Here is a 21968-nt window from a genome sequence, read left to right as displayed (position 1 = left end):
AAAACAAATGCTGGGTCCACCGGCCTCAATGCTAGGATTCACCAGAGACCCAAAGTGAGCCACTCTGTTGTATTGGTGATGTTTGTTATTTTTGTGACAAAATAATTGACCAAGAGCAAGGAAGGTTTCATTTGGGCTATGATTTCAGAAGAGATGAAGTCTACCGTGGGGAGGAAGGTGTGGCAATGGTAGCATGAAACATCTGATCACATTGAGGCCAGAAGCCCCAATCAGCTCATCAAAGGCTGGCTGTCCATAGTCAGGATGGCTCTTCCTCCCTCAGTGAAATATCTCTGGAAACACTCTCACAGACATTTTCAGAGGCATTTTGTAAGTTGACAGTGAAGATTAACCATCACACCACCCTAATAATATGCCAACTAAAGAAAGAAGTAATATAGTAGTTTAAATCAGAGTAGAGATGCACTCAATGGGCCTCAGTAGGGGAAACAAAAGGCTCCAGTGGTTCCAAATTGGTCTTTGGAGAACTAGCATTAGCTTTAGACTTAAACCTAAGAAAACTAAGGTTAAGGAGTGAAAACCAGGTATGAAGGAGTCCTGGTCAAGGTGTGGACTAGGTGATCATCACCTCAGCTCTCATTGAGGAAATTGGCTCTTAGAAGTCAATGATTCCCGAGGATAGCTCTCCGGTTTCCCTAAGATGATTATTACTAGTCCAATAGAGTGCTTTGCCTTTGATATTAGCCTTTGTAGGTGTTTGCCTGAACTTGAGGGGTGATCTGTTCTGTGACACAATTCATTGGAAACTGTTTTTGTCCTTTGTCATAAATGTAGTTATGGACTGATATTGCTCCTGGAATTCAATGTGAATTTAGGTTCCTCCTGTGGTCTGAAATAGAACGGTGTAAAGGCTGACAGTAAAATGCCTAAAAGAGACAAAAACAAAATGTGGGCTTTGGGGCTCAAATGATGAGTCCATGGTTTCTTTTTCAAAAGCAGTTTCTATGTGTCTGCTATACTCCTACAAGTTTGAGCCTCCAGTGGATTCTGCCTGAGGTAAACCAATCTCTGCTCAGGTTCTCTGTATTTGCCTACATTTTGCGTTGTTTTGATAATTCTATACAGTTAAAACCCTCACTTGGAAATAATATGCTCATTCCACCATTCTCAAACTCTCTATGTAAGTCAGAACTCATTTGCTTGATTTCAGAATACACAAATATTAACTGAGAACTATTACATATTTATGTCAAAACATAAAATGTTTTATTTTATTATTTTTTATTATTGGTGTGTGTGTGTGTGTGTGTGTGTGTGTGTGTGTGTGTGTGTGTGTGTGTGTGTCTGTATTAGATCCCATGATCTGGAATTACACATGGTTGTGTGTCACTGAAATGGATGCTGAGGATCAAACTTGGATCCTATGGAAAAGCAGTATATACTCCTGATTGCTGAGCCATCTCTCCAGACCCTGTATGTCATATCTCATCTCTTATGATTAATGACCAGTTGCAATTTTAGACATGCAAGTAACTCTTAGAGAATATAAAATATTAGGTCCTCTGTTAAGCTCTGGATGCTATGAACCCTAAAGCATTCAACTCAGCTTTTCCAATCCATTTTCTTAATTGATTACAAACTTTTACTGAATACTAGGCAAATCTTCTGCAGCTTTCACTGTATATACATGTTTAAAGGTAGAAGAAAAAAGGGACTAGACAGTCGGAAATTTGCACCCTTATCCTCTGAGCCATCTCCTTGTCCCACCACACTTTCTTGATCAGGCCTGGCAGAATGGCTGGAATTAAATGAAACAATAAAGCCCCAGCTCCTTAGACATTCCTCATTCCTTCCATGATGTCAATTAGCCTTTGGTCTGAGTTTAGTCTTTTTTCCCTGATTTCCTGGTAAGGAGTTTGCATGCACCATATCATGTGATATCTAATAGATAACGTAATATACTATAATGCATTATATAATGTATATGTAAGTATAATTATATACAAACAAAATGTGTGGATAGTGCATATTTTTGGAGGTAGAAGAAATACAATTTTTTTACATGACCCCTTAAATTAACCAGAGAATGAGGAAATAATGAAGAAGGGAAGTGGTTAGAATTGTGAAGGACAACTATATATAACGATGTTGCAGAGAGACTAGAAATGTAGCTGACCCCCGTCTAGCGAGTCCTCATAAAAATAGAGAGTTGGAAAGCAGGTGTCATAATTTGTGGCTTCTTAAGTGTGATTTTTAAGATCTTGTAGTATTAGTGGGTTATCTACATTTAACACTACAGAAAGATTTTTTTTTTCTGAGACAGGATCTCAATAGATGCCTAGTGGACCTCAAATTCCACATCCCCCTTTCTCAGTCTCCTGAATGCTAGGGTCAAAGGGCTGCATCTCCATTCCTGGGTAGGATGTGATTCATAGGCCCCATGCCCTATAATCAGATTTATTAACAAATAATAGTAAAGGAAAATGAGTGAGATCTTGTGTCAGTTTGCAGCTCTTCTTTCTTTAAAATTTTATGAGAACCTTCCACCATGTGGTTATGAAATAGCATAATAGCCTTGGTGCTAGTTCATTGTGGATGGATTTATGATTATATTTTTTATTTAAAGCTTCATGGCTAGAAATTATATGCCCCTTTTAAATACTTATTATTTTCCTTTTAATTAAAAGAGATGTGATGCTAGGGATTGAACCAGGGCACTTTGGTTAATACTACACAAGTACTCTACCACTGAGCTATACCCTGACCACTCTCAGCCTTTTATTAACTACCTTAGGAATGGGTTTACCATACTGTTATTATAAACAGTATTACTAGTACATTATCACTTGCATTTCCCAAATGCTTTGCTCTTATGATCTTTCTACCACATATTGTCATCTGATAGTTGGGTACCTTTTAGACTTACTGATTTGATCCTTCCTTTGTTAAGAAACATGATTCCTACAATTCTTCCTCCTCCTTTTCTGCAGGTTTCCAAGTTCCCAGGGGAGGGACTCAATGGAGATCTTTTATTTGGGATCTCTCTCGGCCTTGTGGTTTGACTGAGGGTTTCTTCATCTGCTCCAATCAGCTTCCAGAAGAAGCCGGTAAGGATGATGGTGCACTGAAGCAGCTAAGCAGGGCTCATAGGGGCTCACAGAGATGGAAGTGGCAATCAGGGACCCTGCATGGATCTGGGCTACATCCTTAGCATCTATATTATAGTTGTTAACTCGGTGTTTTGGGCGACTCGTGGGAGTGGGAATGGGGTGTCTCTGATTCTTTCACCTGCTCTTGGGACCCTTTTCCTTCTACTGGGTTGTCTCACCCAGCCTTGATGTGAGGTTTTGTGCCTACTCTTACTGTAACTTGTTATGTTGTGTTCAGTTGACATCCCTAGGAGGTCTGCTCTTTATTGAAGGGGAGGAGAGGAGCAGTAGATCTGGGGGAGACAGGCGCCAGTAGGGGGCTGGGAGGAGTAGAGGGGGGGAGACTGCCACAGGGATGTAATGTATGAGAGAAGAATAATTTTTTTTTAAAAAAAGAAGAAGTATGATTCCTTCTGTTTGGAGCACCAAGTATTGCTTGTGGAAAATTATCTATCTCTGTTCAGAAGTATTAGTTATAAAAGCTTAACCATGCAATATTGAATGTTTAAGTGTGTCATCCTTGAACTTGTGGAATGTGAGTGAATGAATAAAACAAAACGTACAAACCTCTGACCACACGTCAGAAGGTAAAGGGTTTTCCTTTCCATTGAGCTGGTGCTTAAGCTTCCCTTAGTCCAATGTGCTCCAAGATAATAAAGAAAACGACACCGCTGAACCATCGAGCAGCAGCATTGCTGATTTCCACTGTTAAGTGCCGTAGCCTTTCCTTATGTCTTGTTTCATGCTTTGGCTTTGCTCTCTCCTATAAAGACCAGGAGAAAAGCATGACAGAAAACAAAATGTGGTTTCTTCTCTCAGCACTGTATGACTGTAAGAAGATCTGATGGGAAGTAAAGGATTTGGGAGAAATCATACATAACTTGTACACCAGGAATGACTGGTGTGGGGTTAAGTTTGCACCCTGCTCTGAAATTCTTGCTCTTTTTTTTAACTTCTCTTTTTTTCTTTTTACAATGTCCTGTGAGGAAAGAGGAATGAGTTATCTGACAAATTTAGAATGTGCAAACTTGCGCATTGATGAAACAGCTATTGAAATACATTTCAAAGTAAGATTTTTCAACACACAACTGTGTCATTTCCTTTCCAGATGCTGACATACTATGTGATAAAGATTTTAGGTTTCAATTGTAAAGAGGGGGAAGTGGATAAATCAGTGCTGCCTCCTTTACCAGCAATGACAAAAGAGGTAAGTTTTAATCTATTTTTTCTAAAATTACTTGTATTGAGTGTGTGAGTCTACTCTGCGTACGTGTGAGTGTGTGAGGGGGGAGAGAGAGAGAGAGAGAGAGAGAGAGGAGAGAGAGAGAGGAGAGAGAGAGAGAGAGAGAGAGAGAGAGAGGAGAGAGAGAGAGAGGAGAGAGAGAGAGAGGAGAGAGAGAGAGGTATTTGATTAGTAATTTCTAGTAGAACCCTTATTCTACCACTAATAGTTTGGTTTTGTTGTTTAACAGGTAAAATAATAGTAAAGATTCCAGCCAAGGTGTTCATTAATGAAAACATAATAAATATGCATGAAATGAACTAGTTTATAGTCGGTTTAACAAGGAACTATGTGTTTTTTGTTAAAACTTGTTGGCTTCATTCAAAGTATGTTAAATAAATTAGTTTGTACCTTTCTCTTCATATGACATTTTTGGCTTTAACCTGATGGTTGTATTAATCTTCCTTACTCATAGAGTGAATATTGGTTGAGTCTCTTCTGCAGATAATTTTTGAATTACATATGAGGAAGGGATACAAAGAAAAAATTACGTTTAATTTTATAAGAAATTCTTAATATAAAGCTTATGGGCAAGCAGAACTAGTATAACTTGGGCATCCTACACAGAATAAAATTGCTATAGGAGGCCAGCCTGGTCTCCAAAGCGAGTTCCAGGAAAGGCGCAAAGCTACACAGAGAAACCCTGTCTCAAACCCCCCCCCAAAAAAAAATTGCTATAGATAACTACTATATGCAGGGAAAGGGCTATTACTTTAAAGGGAGAAAGAACTATAAAAACATCTTCGTGGAGATGTTACAATTTAGGGTGATATTGATGGATGAATAAGACTTACACAGCATAAAATCGGGCTGGTGTTGTCGCTGGCCGTGTGGAACTGTGGCAGAATAGTCACAGAGCTGAAATGATGGATGTTTTGTGTAGTAGCTGAGAGCTCACCTTGTATAAGCACACTGCCTGTTTGCTTTGAAATCCACCATCTTCCCTTCCACCTATACAACATTGAGTAAATTCCTAAGCCATTTATGTCTTAGTGTCCTAAGATGCAAAATAGAGAAAATCTGACTATATACCTCACAGAGCTGCCTTGAAGCTAAAATAAGTAAAGCTCATATGGTAATACAGAATTGTAAAATAGTTCTGATTCATTTTTTGGTAGCTTTCTGCATATGAGGCAAGTTTAAAATGATCTTAGTCTTCATAGTATTCCTTTACATTGATAGTATATTAATACTTTACATATATGAAATTATAATTCAAAACTGTTAAAATATTTGCTTGCTTTCTTTAAAATCATATACCTAAAAGAATGGCACATGCATTTTTCTATTTAGCATGCTTGTTAATACTTTATTATTTATTTATATGTTTTTTATTTTTTGAGAATTTTATGGACTATATCTTCATCACATTTTTCTCAGTCACTTTTTGGTCTTAGATTCGAACATTGATACTCGTTCTGTTTCCAAGGATGGTTGTCACTACCATAAGGCACAATATGGTTCAGTCTCTAGCAGGAATCCTTTTACACTCATTTCTTCAGCATGGAAACAATGATTGCACAAATGTACTAATTTTAAAAATGATACAAACTGTCAGCTGCATATATAAAGAAATAAGGCTTTTATTTTAAAAGAATAAAGAAGATTACACCGGAGCAATTTACCCCAATGTTCAAAATAATTTGACTGTAAGAAAACCAGAGCAAATACATGTAGAGATTTATCTCAGAAGAAATGATACATAGGAAATATGAAAAAACAAGTGGTGGGATGCACGACCACCGGCCCGTGATCCAGCTGTTTGGAATGCCAAGGCAGTCAGACAACAAGCTCCAGATATGCCTGGGCTACAGAGTGTATTCAAGCCCAGTGTGGGCAATTTAGTGGGATCTTGTCTCAAAATGGAAAGTATGAGAGTGATGGGGGTATAGTCCATCTGTAGTACCTTTGTTGAGCAGGCAATTGTTCACAAGTCTAATGCTAGTACAAAGACAACAACAACAACAAATTATTAATGGATGATAGACACAAATCCCTTACTTAGTTACATACAGGTATAAGAAAGCAATCCTGTATTGTACAAGCAATGGATATGAACAGACAATATCCAAAGTGTACAATAAACAAAAAATAATGGCATGGAAATATTTTACAATAATTATAAACATGAAAACAAAGGTGTCTTAAAATAACACAACTCATGTTAATAGCTAAGCAATTGTATGGTGATGAATTTGGTTTAAAATCTTGACACTTACATGTTACTCAAATATATATGTGTTTTATACCATCTTTTTAAAGAAAGGTAGATACCATAAGTTCACAATAGTTTTCACTTAGTCTAGTAGTTCAACAGAAAAGTATCAAAAGAATAAGACTAGCCGGGTGGTGGTGGCACATGCCTTTAATCCCAGCACTCGGGAGGCAGAGGCAGGCGGATCTTTGTGAGTTCGAGGCCAGCCTGGTCTACAGAGCGAGCTCCAGGACAGGCTCCAAAGCTACACAGAGAAACCCTGTCTCGAAAAACCAAAATAAATAAATAAATAAATAAGACTAATTAACCACTATGACATAATCATTATTTATATTAGTAGAATCATGAACTCCAGAAATGGGGGAGGGGTTATAAGAAAATGACTATAGAAATAGATACTCATGTTTGATCAAATATCATATAGTTCATTATTTTAAATTTGGAAAAAAATCAAAGAAGGACAAAAACATGACTTGTTTTACAAATCAATATGCACATTGACATGTCCACTGTATATATCCAGACATATGCACAAAGACTAAAATGTCCTGTGATGCATGATGGCACTTTATTGTATTAAAATGATAGGTTGGTAGACGCTGAATTCTACCTCAGCTTTCATGTCCCTCCGTTGTTTAATGATCAAATGGGAAAAAGTGAAGGCTGTGGTTCGTGCTAACCTCAGAGTTCTTTCATATGGCTTTCCTGTTGCTACGTCCAGGAACTTTTGACCCTGTATAAAAAGCTGATATGGCAGAGATGTGTTTCGCTTCTCATGAGAACACTCTGCTAATAGATTATCCACGCTCCAAGAATTTCCCAATCCTTTATCAGTGCACTGGCCTGTGGTGGGAAAAAGGCACTTTATGTGAAGTTGTTTGTCCCTTAACTTGGAAATTACGTCTAAGGTCACAGGAAAATGCTGTAGAACTGTTCACAGATTGCTAATAAGGTCTCACCTGTGCATGTATTCTAACATTTGCAAGGTTGTTGTAGTAATTATTAGATGAAAATTGAAATTACTTGATAAATTTAATAATACATTCCTTTGGGTAAAATGAGATGTACCAGTAATATCTTTCATATCAATTAACTAACTTCATGCATGTCAGAAAGAAACATTTTCCAGTGCAAAACAGAAATTTCTTTTTTTTTAATTAAGAACATTTTTATTCATTTCACATACCAACCACAGATCCCTCTCTTCCCTCCTCCTGCCCCCCAGCCTTCCCTCCCAACGGACCCCACATTCCCTCCTCAGAGAAGGTAAGGCCTCCCATGGAGAGTCAGCAAAGCCTGGTACATTGAATTGAGTCAGGTCCAAGACCCTCGCCCTGCATCAAGGCAGAAATTTCAAATTCTACATTTGTGAAATATGAACTTTCCTTGAGGTACAAGCAGATCCATGTAGCACAATCATCCTGAAAAAACATTTTGTCTTTTTTTGTGTGTGTCATTTTTCACTTTCACTTTTTTAAAATCTTCATTTTATGGCTCTGGGGATCAAGCTGGGATCCTTGCATCTGACAGGCAAGCACTGACATCATCAGGGGAGGAAGTAGGGAGAGACACAAGGACAAGAGCTACGCCCTGGCATTCTCGCTTCAAGGTATAGGGGAAGACACACAGTACACCTGTTACCTCAGGAGTCTGAGGGAGGAAGGTTGCATTGCAAACTGTTCACCTAGTGACACACTGTCTCAACACAAAATCAAAATCAAACAGAAAATAGTCAAAGGTTTGTCTGTGTCTGGAAGTGTGGGATCCTTCTCCTTTACTCAGCCACTAATCAAACTTGTTTTCAAGTTTATGTTTCTCTGTTTTTTTTTCTGATGAAGTATTCTCTATATGCCTGTTTCTCACCCCCTACCAAGACCCTTTAAAGAGCTTAAAACTATAGGGAGTAAATTGAGAGAAATCTCCTAATACGTGATGAATCTTTATTGATGCTGGAGCTCATAAAGATGTTTTTTGTCGTGAATGTGAGTGTTTATTAAAGGCATCCCAGCAGTAGATTGCTGAAAGCAGACGTTGCCCACAGTGATAAAATCCCTACATCTACATTCAGAGTCGGTGTTCATAATGGACATAGAACTGTGGGTGTTGACGAGAATACTGTTTTTGGAAAAACACAAGGATGAGGATTGGGAGTGTTAGAAGCTGCTGTCCTCCCGGCCATGCTGCTACCATTTTCATGAGATCAACTGTGCCTTCTTGTGAGACTCTGTCACCATTGAGCCTGCGGACTGTTGACATTCTCTCTCCAAAGTGTGAATGAGGGAGCAGGGAGGACCACTGGACATTTACCAGAGTATCTGGCCACTCTTCCAGCCATTCGTATATAGTTACTTTCTAATGGCAAGTGGTCTTATAAACCCAGGGAGAGGCTAAGGCATATGGGCTGGGAACTAGTATGGAAAGGAGGCTTCATCTATGAAAACATGGGAAAGCCATCATCCATAGACTTTTCAGAGGGGCTGCACTGAAGTCAGCCATGCTTCTGTCAACAGCCCATAGCCATGCTCTTTAAGGAAGTCAAGCACATTCATTGTTCCTAGAGTGAACTGTGTTGTGCTGGAATCATATTTTAGTTTATCACTGGGATCTAAAAAGAGGGGATAGATATTGTTTCTATATCCCCTACAAGAAATTTTAGCAGTTGGGAATATTGCTGCAAGAGAATCAGAGATTCAGTGATTCAAGAGCTATTATCGAAGTTTAGAGGGTAAAAACCAGGTTAGATAAACATCCTATCACACTAACTGCCCTACACCCACATCGTCCTGCCCCAAATCTAGTAATGTGTTCCTGAAAATGCCAGTAGGATGTGGTTAAGTAGCCAGTTGAGACTTATGAAACCAAAGGGGTCATACAAGGACCAGGGCAGAGGCAGTCTGTGTTCCTAAGCCCTAAGGGACAAGCCTGGTTCTGGCTCCCAAAGCAAGCAACAGAAAATATACAAAAAGAGGAAAATGAACTCCAATTTACCCAAAGTGTTTCAGTCTGGCTCCATCTTCCCCCAATTGTTCTAACTTGTGGAAAAGCTGAGGCAAAATTTGGGAAATATGCAGCTTGATTTTGATGGAAGCTCAGGCTGTCAAAGCCAGAAGAAAATAAGCCTTTCTCAGAGTGCCAAGAGCAATATGAATTTTTAAGTCATGCAAGGTATTTCCTATAAGGAGCTGGATATTAAAAAAATAAATAAAAACACAATGAAATACTAAGTTCTGTGGAGCCTGTTACATTAATACAGGGTCAGGGCTGCTACCAAAAGACTCTGGATGCCAAGTAAACGGCCCCCTCCAGAATCTGAGTCACAAAAATTGTGAAGAATTTCTGTCTCCAAAAGAACTCACCTCTGCAGTTCCCTGGTTTTCTAAATATCCATTTCACTTGGTAAACAAATACATGTGATTAAAGTTTTACAAAGTCTAGCACAAATTATGCACTCAACAATTATAAAGTATATTCAAAGTTCTAGGTTGTCTTAAGTTCTGGCGATACAATGTTGGACAAAAACAGACGTGGATCTCCCAGCCCATAGCTTACACTCCAAACATAATTTTTTCAGGTACAAATGTCTTCATCTTTGTTCATAAACATTCCTCCATAGAGAATAGAGCAGATGAATTGTAAAGTTTTCTTCGCATTTTAGTGAAAATGAACTCAGAATATCTCAACAGGCCCACTAAATCCTTCTTTACTCTTTTGGAGACAGACCAGGAACATCCAGTAACAACATGGTTTCATTAACAGTGTGTAAACAAGGGTTTTTCCACCCTGTTCTTTACCATCTGAGCTCATAGTCCAACATTTTCCTACTTGGCCACAATTGCTGTGAATGTGACTTTAACGTGATTATAGAGACGTTTCATTATTAACTCTTTTTGTTTGTTTGTTTGTTTACTTGCTCATTTGTTCTGCTTGATGAGTGAAATCATTGTCCACATAGATTAAAAGTCAGGAAACAGAAGGAAAGCCTTGATCAGAGGGTCCAAACCGGCTTCCTCCAAAGTCAGTTTCCCAGGTTATATGTTATTCACTGACTTAATTACTTAAGAGCTTCCATTTGCCTATCTTGTGAGACAGTTCTACAGTGTGGCCCAGGCTGGCCTTAATTCTGCACACCCCTCCTCCCCCTTGGCACTGCCTCCCGAGTGCCAGGATTGTAGGAAAATGGTGAGACTGTAGCCATGTGCCACTGTGCCTTGAAGTTGGCATTTTTATCTCTTTGTGATGGAGCACTTGCAAGGCTATCTTTTTCAGCTTCAGCCTCTATAACAGATGAGAACAAAAGTACTTGCAATACAGGTCTGCTTGGTTTATTGGGCTTTTTCTTCCTCTTTCAATTTTGCCTTACGGAGCAGGGAGGGGAAGCAGATTCAGGTCCTCATTCAGGTCCTACCCCTACATTCTTTTATTCCCTTGTCCCAGTGGCCAAATTCTGTAAAGATCACAATCCTCAGACCAAACAACCCAAGACTTGTGTGGAAAACGATTCTCAGAAATGATCAACATGCAGAGATTGTCACTGTGAGTGGCCAGATAAATGATTTCCTTGGCCATATTCTCGAAGTCTATTGACAGGAATTTAGTCACATCCTTGCTCTATCTCCAAAGCAGGACGAGTCTTGAGAAATGAGTGATGGTCCTCCATTCCCATCCCGGGCTAGAGTTTTGTTTCCTGACATTGCCATGAGTTCAGTTAAAATTTCAGAACTAAACACATCCCTCAGCATCGGGGCATGGAGCGGGGGGATAAAGAAGGATTCGAAGATACCGGATTCTTGGTAAACTAGTCATCGCACCTGAACCGTGACCAGCACAACAGTTAATCTGTTCATCTTCTCAGACAATGTTCTTAAATTGCAGACCATTCTACCCTACGCAGCGCCATTTCTTGAATGTGTGTTTGAATCTGAAGTTATTGTGTTAGTTTATTATGTTCTATTACATATTACATTTTACTTATTTTCAAGTATAATTTCAAAAGCCTGGGATGTAGTTTAATGTTAAAAAGCCTATAGCATGAAAGCTTGGCTGAGATCTTGGTTTTAATGACTAACACTACAGTGGAAAGAAAAAAGGAGAGAGGAAGAGAGAAAACCTTGTATTTTAATTAAATACATTTATTTTAATGTAAAAAAATTAAATTTGGATAGATTTACTCATTTTTGTGTGCTAGCTAGTCTTATGTCAACTTGACACACAAGCTAGAGTAATCTGAAAGGAGGGAACCTCAACTGAGAAAATGCTTCCATAAGATCCGGCTGTAAGGCATTTTCTTAATTAGTAACTGATGCGGGAGGACCCAGCCCATTGTGGGTGGAGCCATCCCTGGGCTGGTGGTCCTGGGTTCTATAAGAAAGCAGGCTGAGCAAGCCACTGGGAGCCAGCCAGTAAGCAGCACCCCTCCAAAACCTCTGTATCAGCTCCTACCTCCAAGTTCCTACCCTATTTGGGTTCCTGTCCCTGACTTCCTTTGGTGATGAACAGCAATATGGAAGTGTAAGCCAAACAAACCCTCACTTCCAACTTGATTATGGTCATGGTGTTTCATTGCAGCAATAAAAACCCTAACTAAGACATTTTGTATAATCAGAAGTAAGAATGGGACCTGGTACATGCTTGGTAAGTATATTTCACCACTCCGCTAATCTTGGTCATATTTAAATTTATAAATATAAAAGTATACATATTGGTGAGTAATATGTAATATATTGATGTATTATATGTAGTGTGTCATATTAAAATAATGTTAAGTATTTTCTTTTGATGAAAACTTTCAAAGTTCTTTTTGCTGTCTTTTGAATGTGCAGTGCAATGCTGCCATGTACGGTCACCCGACTGTGCAATACCAGACCAGACTCTGCTGCTCTCAGCTATGACTCAGTGCCTTCTGATCTAGAATTGCACATCACTGACCCTCTCCACCCAAGTATCGGGACGTCTGGCACGGTGGCCCATTTAGCTCCATATTAAGACATTCAAGGGCATTGATACCTGTCATTAGAGATAAAGATATTTTTGCTCAGGAGAATATTGGTAGAATTTAAAGGACACAAGAACAGATTTATATTGTATGATGCAAAAGTATAAAGAAATAGAGAAGAGTTGGGGAGAGAGAGAAGAGGGAAAGAAAAGAGGAAGAGGAAGAGGAAATGAGGGAGAGAGAGCCAGTTGGAAGGGAAGGAAGGAAAAGTTAGCTTTTCCTGTGCAGTTAAATCTAATGCCTTGACTTTATCTTTCTAAACAGATAAACAGATGCCTTGGCAAGGAAGTCTGGCTCACTAAGCTATGTTTAATACGTTCAGTCCAGAAAGTCACAGGAAATATTTGCCTCAAACATGTATAACCATTTGTTCTAAGGGAAATCATTTTTTTTTCTCTCCAGCTAGTTATTGTCTGCTACTTGGATTATTATTATTATTATTATTGTTATTATTATTATTATTATTATTATTATTATTTGTAGTTAGAAAAGTCAGGGTACTCCTCACATACAAAGACCACATGCCTGTAAACACAGACGCCTTTCTCCAGAGAACAACACAGCAATGAGTCCTCAAGATGACATCTATTTTTCATGTGCTTGCAATGTATGGCTGAGTGCATGTTTGTGTGCATGTGACTGTGTGTCTGGGGGAAGTGTGTGTACCTGTGGGTAGAGACCAAAGATCAGCGCTGGATATTGTCTTCTATTTCTTTTCACCATAGATTTTGAGACAGGATCTTCACTCTGACATTCACCAGTGGGTTGTACTTACTGACCATCACAATACTGGAGATCCTCCTGTCTCCACTTCAGAGCACTAGGGCTATCCCACCTCTAGCCTTTTGGGCGATGATAGGCATTCAAATTCAGGTATTCATGCACTTTATTGGCAACTATCTTCCCAGCCTTATAACTATGACTTTTTCTACACTTCCATGAAAAGTCATGAAAAAGATTAATATGGTGCTTTATATGACCTTTGTATTTAATTATACATTTTGCTTGCTAAAATTGAATATTAATTATAAATAATTAACTTACAACACCATGAAAAGTGACCTCAGCCATTTCATATGGGATTAATGTATTCTGTGTGTGTTTGATAGACCACAGAGCAACAGAGGCTCTGCCCTGATGAACCAGAGGATGCTGACACCTACTCAGAGTCTGTGAAATTCGATGCTCGCTCGATGACAGCATTGCTTCCTCCCAGTGAGTAGAAAGTGACAGAGTGACACAGGTAGTGAGTTGGGTGGCTTACATCAGTAGATTTGTTTATTTTTTCCCTCATAGTTCTCTATCTTAGAAATCTTAAACCAAGGTGTCCAAATGGCACAGGTCATTTCCAGCTTCTAGTGGTTTCTGGCAATTCTTGGTGGCCCTGGCTTTTAGCCGAGTCACTGGCACCTCTGCTTTCTGCTTCAGAGGGTTTGTTTTCCTGTGTAATTGTGTGTTCTTTTCTCTTCTTAGAAAGATCCAACCACCAGAATAAATATCACACCACAAGACATCATTTACACTTGACTACATCTTCTGTGACCCTAGTTCCAATTAAAATCACCTTCATCGTTATCTAGAGCTGGGACTTCTGCATATCTTTTGGGGAGATAAAAAAATCACACTTGCAACAGATGAATCATATGGTGACAGGAACACAAGGAAAACAATGTTCTGCAGCTTCTGATCAGGCTGGAGGTGACAGAACAGAATTGTTTATCAGTCTACTAACTCTTGACGCCCATATCTGAGAGGATGGGCAGAAAGAGAAGAGTTGGAGAGAGATTCCATGTAGGGGAAATAGCATGCAAAGCACACGAGTTTACATGAACAAATTCAAATCCCAGCTCATAGTGAAAACACACTGTGTGCTAGTTCACACCTGTAATTCCGGTGTTGGAGAGGCAGAGACAGAGAAATCCCTGTGGCTTGTTGAGCAACCAGTCTAACTAAATTTGCAAATTCCAGGTTCAGCGAGAGACCTTGTCCCAAAAATAAAGTGGAAGGGACAGAGTGATTGCTCAGTGGCTAAGAGTCCTTGCTCCTTCAGAGGACTTGGCTGTGATTCCTAGCGTGCATATGTCAGCTCATAACCAGCTATGACTCCAGTTCTAGATGATCTGACCCCTGGCCTCCACATGCACCAGACACACACAGGGTACACAAACAGGATTCATATTCAGTCAGCCTGAAACACAGACAGTTCCAACTTGTTTTTTATAATGGGTTGTTCTTTTTAATTTTCATTCTTTACTTTTCTTGACTCTACTTTTTTAAAAATGTTCGTTTCTTTCCCTCTCCTTGTGTTACAAAATGTAACTGAACAGAGCTGAATAAAGTGGTTCACATCTATACTTCTATAACTTAGGAGTTAGAGGTAGGAAAATCATGAGTTCAAGGCCATTTTTAGCTGCAGAGTGAATTCAATACTAGCCTGGGCTATATGAAACTATCTCAGGAAAGAAGCTTGGGAGGTGACTTTTTCAGTCACGTGTCTGCTGTGCAAGCAGGGGGACTTGAATTTGGATCTTCAGAAGCTGTATTAAAACTGAGGGTGGCAGAGGCCGAGCACTCTTCTAAACACAGCACTGGGGAGACAAATACAGGCAGATCCCTGAAGCTCCTTGGCCAGCCAGTCTACTCAAATCAAGAAAATGCAGGTTCCATGAGAGACCCTGTCTCAGAAGTGAAGAGTGAGGCTAAATAGAGGAGGGCATCCAAGCCCTGACCATGAGCCTCCACAGAAGCCCAGATGAACGCACGCAGTCACACACACACACACACACACACACACACACACACTTATACATACATACACACACACACACACACACACACACACACACACACACACACACACACTCTCCCCACACGATAAATAGGTAAATAATCTACCATTTTCCCTCTGTATCGGCATGGTCCCATTGTAGTCTACATCCCTTTATAGGAGTTCCTGTTCTATGCAAATGCATGTCAAGGAGATAAGTGTAGTTATTAGGTCCTGATATATCTAGAGCATGAGTTTCATTGATGTGTTCCAAAGTTTTGTCAAAATGTAAATCATTTTTTATCCCATTTAGAATAATTGTATGTCACAGTCCAATCATGTGAGATATACAAATCGGAAATCATATGCAGCCATGTTCTCTCACTTGTGCGACAAATACTTTCCCTGCTGGACCTTATACCCAACACCAGTTATCAAGACTTAAATTTAGGTTTTTAATGATAGGCTGGGATTTTGTTATGTTTTCTTTTGCTTTGTTTTAGATCCTAAAAATGGCCCTTCCCCTCAGGAGAAGCTGAAATCCCTCAAAACTGCCCTAGTTGCCCTCTACCTTCTTGTGTTTGCCATTCTCATACCGCTCATTGGGATAGTGGCAGGTACAGTATCCTAGAATTTTCAAATTGTTCATCCGCTTATTGTAAGAGCAGAGCTATGGCAGTTTTTGTATGGTAGATTCGTAAGAAACTTCATATACTAAGCATTCCTCGATTTCAACAAATGCAATCAAAATAGATTCTGTAATGCAAATATTAACAGGCTTTTTTAATTTTACAAATAAAATATAAATATTAAAAATATTGACAAAAAAGTGGGCTAGATTTACATCTGTTCTGCTCTCTCTTTCTCCTCCCTCCAACTCCTCACTTGTCCTCTGATTCCTCCTCAAAACCATTATCTTATTATTCTTTGCTATCACTTTATTATTGTTTTATATATGAATTCGTTTGCTGATGATGCTCAAATGTATATGCATTTAGGTCTGACCTCTTGTGATTAGATAATATATCAGGTACTCATTCCTACAGATGATTGAGTCTTCACCAAACGCCATTAATTGCCAATAGCTAGGTCTTCATCCAGGATTAGGGCCTTGTGAGATTTCCTCTATCTATATTGAAATGTCAATTGGTGGTGTAATTTTTCAGGTCTTGTTTAAGTGATCACATTGTTAACATTTCATGAGTGCAGATCCATGCCATGCATAGAAGACACAGTCTCTCAATAGTCAACATGATCCTCCTTCTCTCGGTCTTCCTGTCCTCTCTTCTGTGATGTTCCCTGAACTTTAGATGTACAAGGTGTATCGATTTGGGTGGGATAGGTATACCAGGATCAGTTGTTCTCTGCATTTTGGCTAATTGTGGATTTCTGTAATGATTTCAGTCCACTGTGGGTGGGGGCCTTCTCTCTTGAGCAGTGATGAGCCATGAGAGTTATACTTATCTGTGGGCATACATAAGTATTTAGAATATAGTTCGAATTTTTATTGGAGTAGGGAAATGGCAGTAATACGTCGTCTGGGCTAGGTTTACAGTACTCGGCATCATGAGCAGGAGGGAGTATTATCACTCCAAGAGGCAAAAATTTCATTTAAATTGTATGTGACTGTGTGTGCATGCATGCATGTCTGTAGTTTTAAGCAATTATAAAATAGTGCATGGAATACATCTTCATTTATTTACATTGTAAATAATGTAAACTTCTTTCAAAGACTTGCATAAATCTTGTATATGTACTGTTAGACGTGACTGAGATTAGATTCTCTTCATGCTTATGCAAGTGCTAATGAATTTGAATTTTACACTGCCTTGGCTCATTGCTGTTACACATAAATGTAATTGAATTTTTATATTAAACTTTCAGTAATTTTTTTTAAAGAAAGTAGACTGGTAAGGTTTAGAGTATTTCAGAAGTGTGTTGAACAACAGCACTCCTGAAATTCCAGTTATTACATAATAAAAATGCTCCCTAAAAAGAATGAAGTTAACCATGTTCTTTAGTGTGTTTCTAGTGTCTTCTAAAGTATGTTAAGAAAATCTAATATTCTGAAGTACTTGTCAATGTGAAAACAAATATGGTCATTTACACTAACAATGTCTATCTCAGACAAACATGCCTGTTTTTCAGAAATTTTTATAAATCAAATGCAGAAAATAGATAGCAATAATTAATATATTTGATGTGCTTTTATTTAAACATATCTTAATAATAACACAGTAACATATATTGGGATTTTAAATAAAATAGAATTTGTTACTTAGGTTTCATGTGATATTCTCCAGGCATGTATTTCTACTTGAACTGGGATAATATTTTCAAATGATGTTTTCCCTAGATACATGGTGTCCTTTATCACAGGGTAGCTCTTCTAACTTACTATGTACCTAAGAATGACCTTAAACACGGATTTTCCTGCCTATACCTCTGAGTACTGAGATTAGGGGCATCAACACGTTTTGTTTATGTGATGCAGGAATTGAATTCAGGGCAACCTACATGCTAGGGAAGCAGTCTATTGACTGAACTACCTCCTCAGATTAGATGTGTTGGATTTTAACTGATATTCAAATTAATTGGTCTAGTCATTATCCTTTTCTCTATGATTTCCCCCAATGTATTTGCTATATACATTATCAAGAGAAAAGCTTAGGAAAAATTCATTTGAATGTACATACTAATCTACCTAAGAAAATGGCCTTAAATGCAAAATCAAATGTTTTTGTTAAGGGGTAATCTGAGAGAGTATCTCAAAACAGATTCAAAATTGTACTCAGAAAGAAAAGCTAAGGAAATCAACAACAATTGTAAAAGGAGCTATCATTTTATCATTTTACATCATTTACTACGCCCAAGCACTGGGCTCTAAACTTTCAGCATATTATCTTAATACATCTTTACAATTACTCTTTCAGCAGACACTATAATTATCTTCATTATCCACACCAGAAACTGAAACTCCTCAGTAATGGAGCATGTGTTCCCATCTATGACTTTTGTGTCCTAACCTCTCTTGTCCACTGGCTCCCATTGTAATGTGGTTATTATAATAAAGCATGATTGTCCAGAAAAAAAAAAACCATGAAAATAGAATTGTCATAATGTTATCCAAGAGATTATCTTTATAAAAAAACCCAAAAACAAACAAGCAAAACACAAAAACAGCTCCTGTTTTAGCCATTAAAAACAGAGAAAACAAAATCCAAACATAATCAAAATAAACAGCAAACAAATGGCAGCTATTGAATAAAGAGAACTGAAGTTTCTAGTAATGTAGATTCCTCATGAACAAAATTATCTATAGTTGTCCATGTATACATGCTTATCTGCAATGTGAAATACAGACTTGAATGGTGTGTCCTTGCTTGGTGTCACCAAATATACACCAGGGAGAATTTGAATAAATTCCATCTCTTTATGTAAACCACAGTCTACAGAGCCTACAGGGCTCTGATAGGCCCTGATCAAGGGAGACAGAAGCCTGAAAAGTATCCATGGCTATAATCAAGTTCAAAATTCTTGGGCCATTAGGAGATACTACAAAGTAAAAACATTTGCTCTGGAGTAGATACTAATTGATCTGTGATTTTTCCGTTTCTTAAAACTGCAGTAGGAACCTATTAAGACAGACAGGAAATAGAATGTTCCAATCTTATAAATTAATACCAATACCAAATTCACTAGAATTTTAAGGAGAAGTCATTGTGACTATCATGTACCAATAATAGGTAACTTAATGCATTTATAACTCTTAGTACCAAATCACAATGTCTTTCAAAGAAGAGTTAAAATGTATTGCATACACAGACACGATATGAAAAGATTACAGTTGCAGAATTCTGAAAGTAATGGTACGACACATGAATTGATAGCTGAAGGAAAATTGTGAACATGGAGCTATTCCAATTTAAAGTGGCTCGTACATGAAAAGTTGCTTTATTATTTTCATGGCCTACTTTGTATGATATCTTTCTTAAAGAATGTGAAATATTCCTGACAGAAAAATAACATCATAAGACTAGAGCAAGACAAAAAGATATATTCTAGAATGGAGGTATATGAATTGCTACTGAAACATAAATTATTTTTTAAAAATATAAATTTTGGATAGGAAAAGATATTACTAATATGAAAGCATAAACCTGATATATAGAATCAAATATCACTAGTTACCTGGGTATTTATATATGCCATAAAATTTTGACTTGTTTCTGTGTAAAATGGAGATGATACAGAATGACATCTCTCCAGGAACAAGTGAAAAGTAGTGTACCTTTGAGAATATAAACTCTGACATTCTCTTTTAATTTTATTTTTGACATTATAACATAATCTTACATTTAGCATTTGGAAAATCTTCCTTTTCCTTCTTCCAAACACTGTCATAAACCTCTCCCCACTCTCCTTAAAATTAGTTGTCTCTTTTCACTCTTGTTTTACATGCATATATGTATATGCTCACACACATATATTCCTAAAATATATCCTGTGTAGTCTGCATGATGTTACTTGTATGTATGATTTCAGGATTGGCTGTTTGGCACTGGTCAAGCAGTTGGTCCTCCTTGGGATGCACCACCCCTCCTGTTCCCAGCTTTATTCAGTTGCCTATAGTTCTTTGTGTAAGGTTGAGACCTACTGGGCTTTTCCATTTTCCATGTTGGAATGTCCATTGGTGGTGTCTTTGTGGCATTCTTTATATATCTGTATTATAAGGAGGTAATCTCTACTTTAAATTTTTTCCTCATCTATTTAATTTGCTTAGATAGTTAGTGCCTAACTCTCTACTGTTGTGGTAAGACAACATGACCAAGGCAACTTATAAAATAAAGCATTAGTTTTGGACTTACAGTTGCTCTAACTAGAGGATTAGAGTCCATGACCACCATGTCAAAGAGAATGGGAGGAAGAAGGTAGGCATGGTTCTCAGAGCTCACATCTTGAGACAAAACCATGAGGAAGAAAGAACTAGAATGGCCCAAGTCTTTAGAAACTTCAAGTCCTGCCTTTATTGATATACCTCTCCTACAAGATCACACTTCCTAATGCTTCCTAAACAGTTATATCAACTGTGGAACCATAAATTTAAATATGTGAGTGTTTGGAGCCAATTCTCATTAAGACTGCCACAGTTAGTTAATTATTGCTGTAGTCTGGATTCTAAGGTTTGTACATGCATGCCCGGCAAGCACCATCTAGCTAAGCACTCCAGTACTCGAGTGAACCATTTTTAAACAAAGTAAAGCTCACGCTAGTTTTATTTATTATTAAGGAGACAAGAAGTATTCTGTTTTTAAAATAAATAAGTAAAGTAAAGCCTGTACTTCAAACTCATGTGTACATTGTCAAATTAAAATCATAGTTCACTAAACCTTTTGCAAAATCAGATCTCTTCTTCCTATGCTAAGATAAATACTTATTAATTTACTATGTGAAGTAAAGCTTGTTTTCAAAGCAAAAATCTATGATGAAGCAAGTAGGGCATAGATCTAGTTAAATAAAGTACAAACTGCTATGTTTACAGAGACAACTCACTTCAGGAATGTTTCTATGCTACACAACATATTAATATATTTAGTATATTTTATTAATTAATTTACTTAAGTAATATATTCATACTATATATAGCTAATATATATAATTATAATGAATTAATTAATATTAGGAATGTAGATGATAGGTTTGGTTCAGTGTAAACACAAAATTGATGATAATGCTATGTAGCTTTTCTTTGTGTTATTTAATTCTCAAAAACTCTCTAAAACTGGTTGCACTAAAAATTCAACAGATTCAGGTGCAGCCACACATTTAAGTATTTTTAGCTAAATGGAGATACATTTTTTCCTTCTCTATGAAGTCATATGTGGAAAATGTCATACATCAAACATAACAATGTAAAAGAAGCATGCAAATAAAAATAGTTACGTAGTCACTTATACTTCGTTCATTTTCCTTAAATATCTTATATCATTATAGACTAGTGGTAAAATATTTTAATATTTACTTTTTATATAATTGCAATGTATGGAATTTTTATCTTTAAAGCCAATGTTTTATTTACCTTCAGTTTTCATTATTTTGTGAATTATACAGAGTATCATTCTATACCATTCTGAAAGGATAAGTAGTTCATTTAGAGAACATGTGCCCATTTAGAAATATGTGTCAGCAGCTCATTATGATCCCCAAATTCCACTGAATAGATATTCTTGAAGATGTGATTCATCACAAGAGTGATTCTTCAAATAATGAATGTGTTACTGAGAACAGAAGCAAACTTAATTTGGTGAATTTCTAAGCAAATCTGACAGATCCACCATAAGGTATAATATACTTATCAAATTGTTTTGTAGAAAATTATTAACAAAAAATAAAAGGGCAGTTTTTAGATTCTATAATTCTAGGACTGGGCTACAGCAGGAGAATCATGAGTTTGAGGTTAGCTTGGCTGTGTAACAGCTTCAAGGCCAAGCTGAGCTATATAATGAAGATTTGTATCGCAAACCAATTAATATAACAATTATGTTAATTGAAACAAACATGATTTGATAAATATACGAGATATTAGCTATTAGTTCAGATTG

The 21968-nt window shown here is 37.5% G+C and overlaps 1 protein-coding gene across 2 annotated transcripts in view; it reads left to right on the top strand.

Moving 5' to 3' along the window:
• Positions 1–4128: 4128 nt before the first annotated feature.
• Msr1 (macrophage scavenger receptor 1) overlaps positions 4129–21968 on the top strand; it is a 63354-nt gene continuing 45514 nt past the window's right edge. For both annotated transcript variants that reach the window (XM_052752783.1, XM_052752782.1), the window contains exons 1-3: positions 4129–4317; positions 13709–13814; positions 15870–15983. In XM_052752783.1, coding sequence (XP_052608743.1) covers positions 4219–4317; positions 13709–13814; positions 15870–15983 — 319 coding nt within the window. In that variant the 5' untranslated portion in view covers positions 4129–4218. The remainder of the gene's footprint in view (positions 4318–13708; positions 13815–15869; positions 15984–21968) is intronic.

This window comes from Peromyscus californicus, unplaced genomic scaffold (assembly GCF_007827085.1).
Source record: "Peromyscus californicus insignis strain IS unplaced genomic scaffold, ASM782708v3 Scaffold_23__1_contigs__length_62951481, whole genome shotgun sequence".
Taxonomy (NCBI): Eukaryota; Metazoa; Chordata; class Mammalia; order Rodentia; family Cricetidae; genus Peromyscus; species Peromyscus californicus.
The sequence above is the reverse complement of the archived record's forward strand: the minus strand, read 5'-3'. Positions and strand labels throughout refer to the sequence as shown.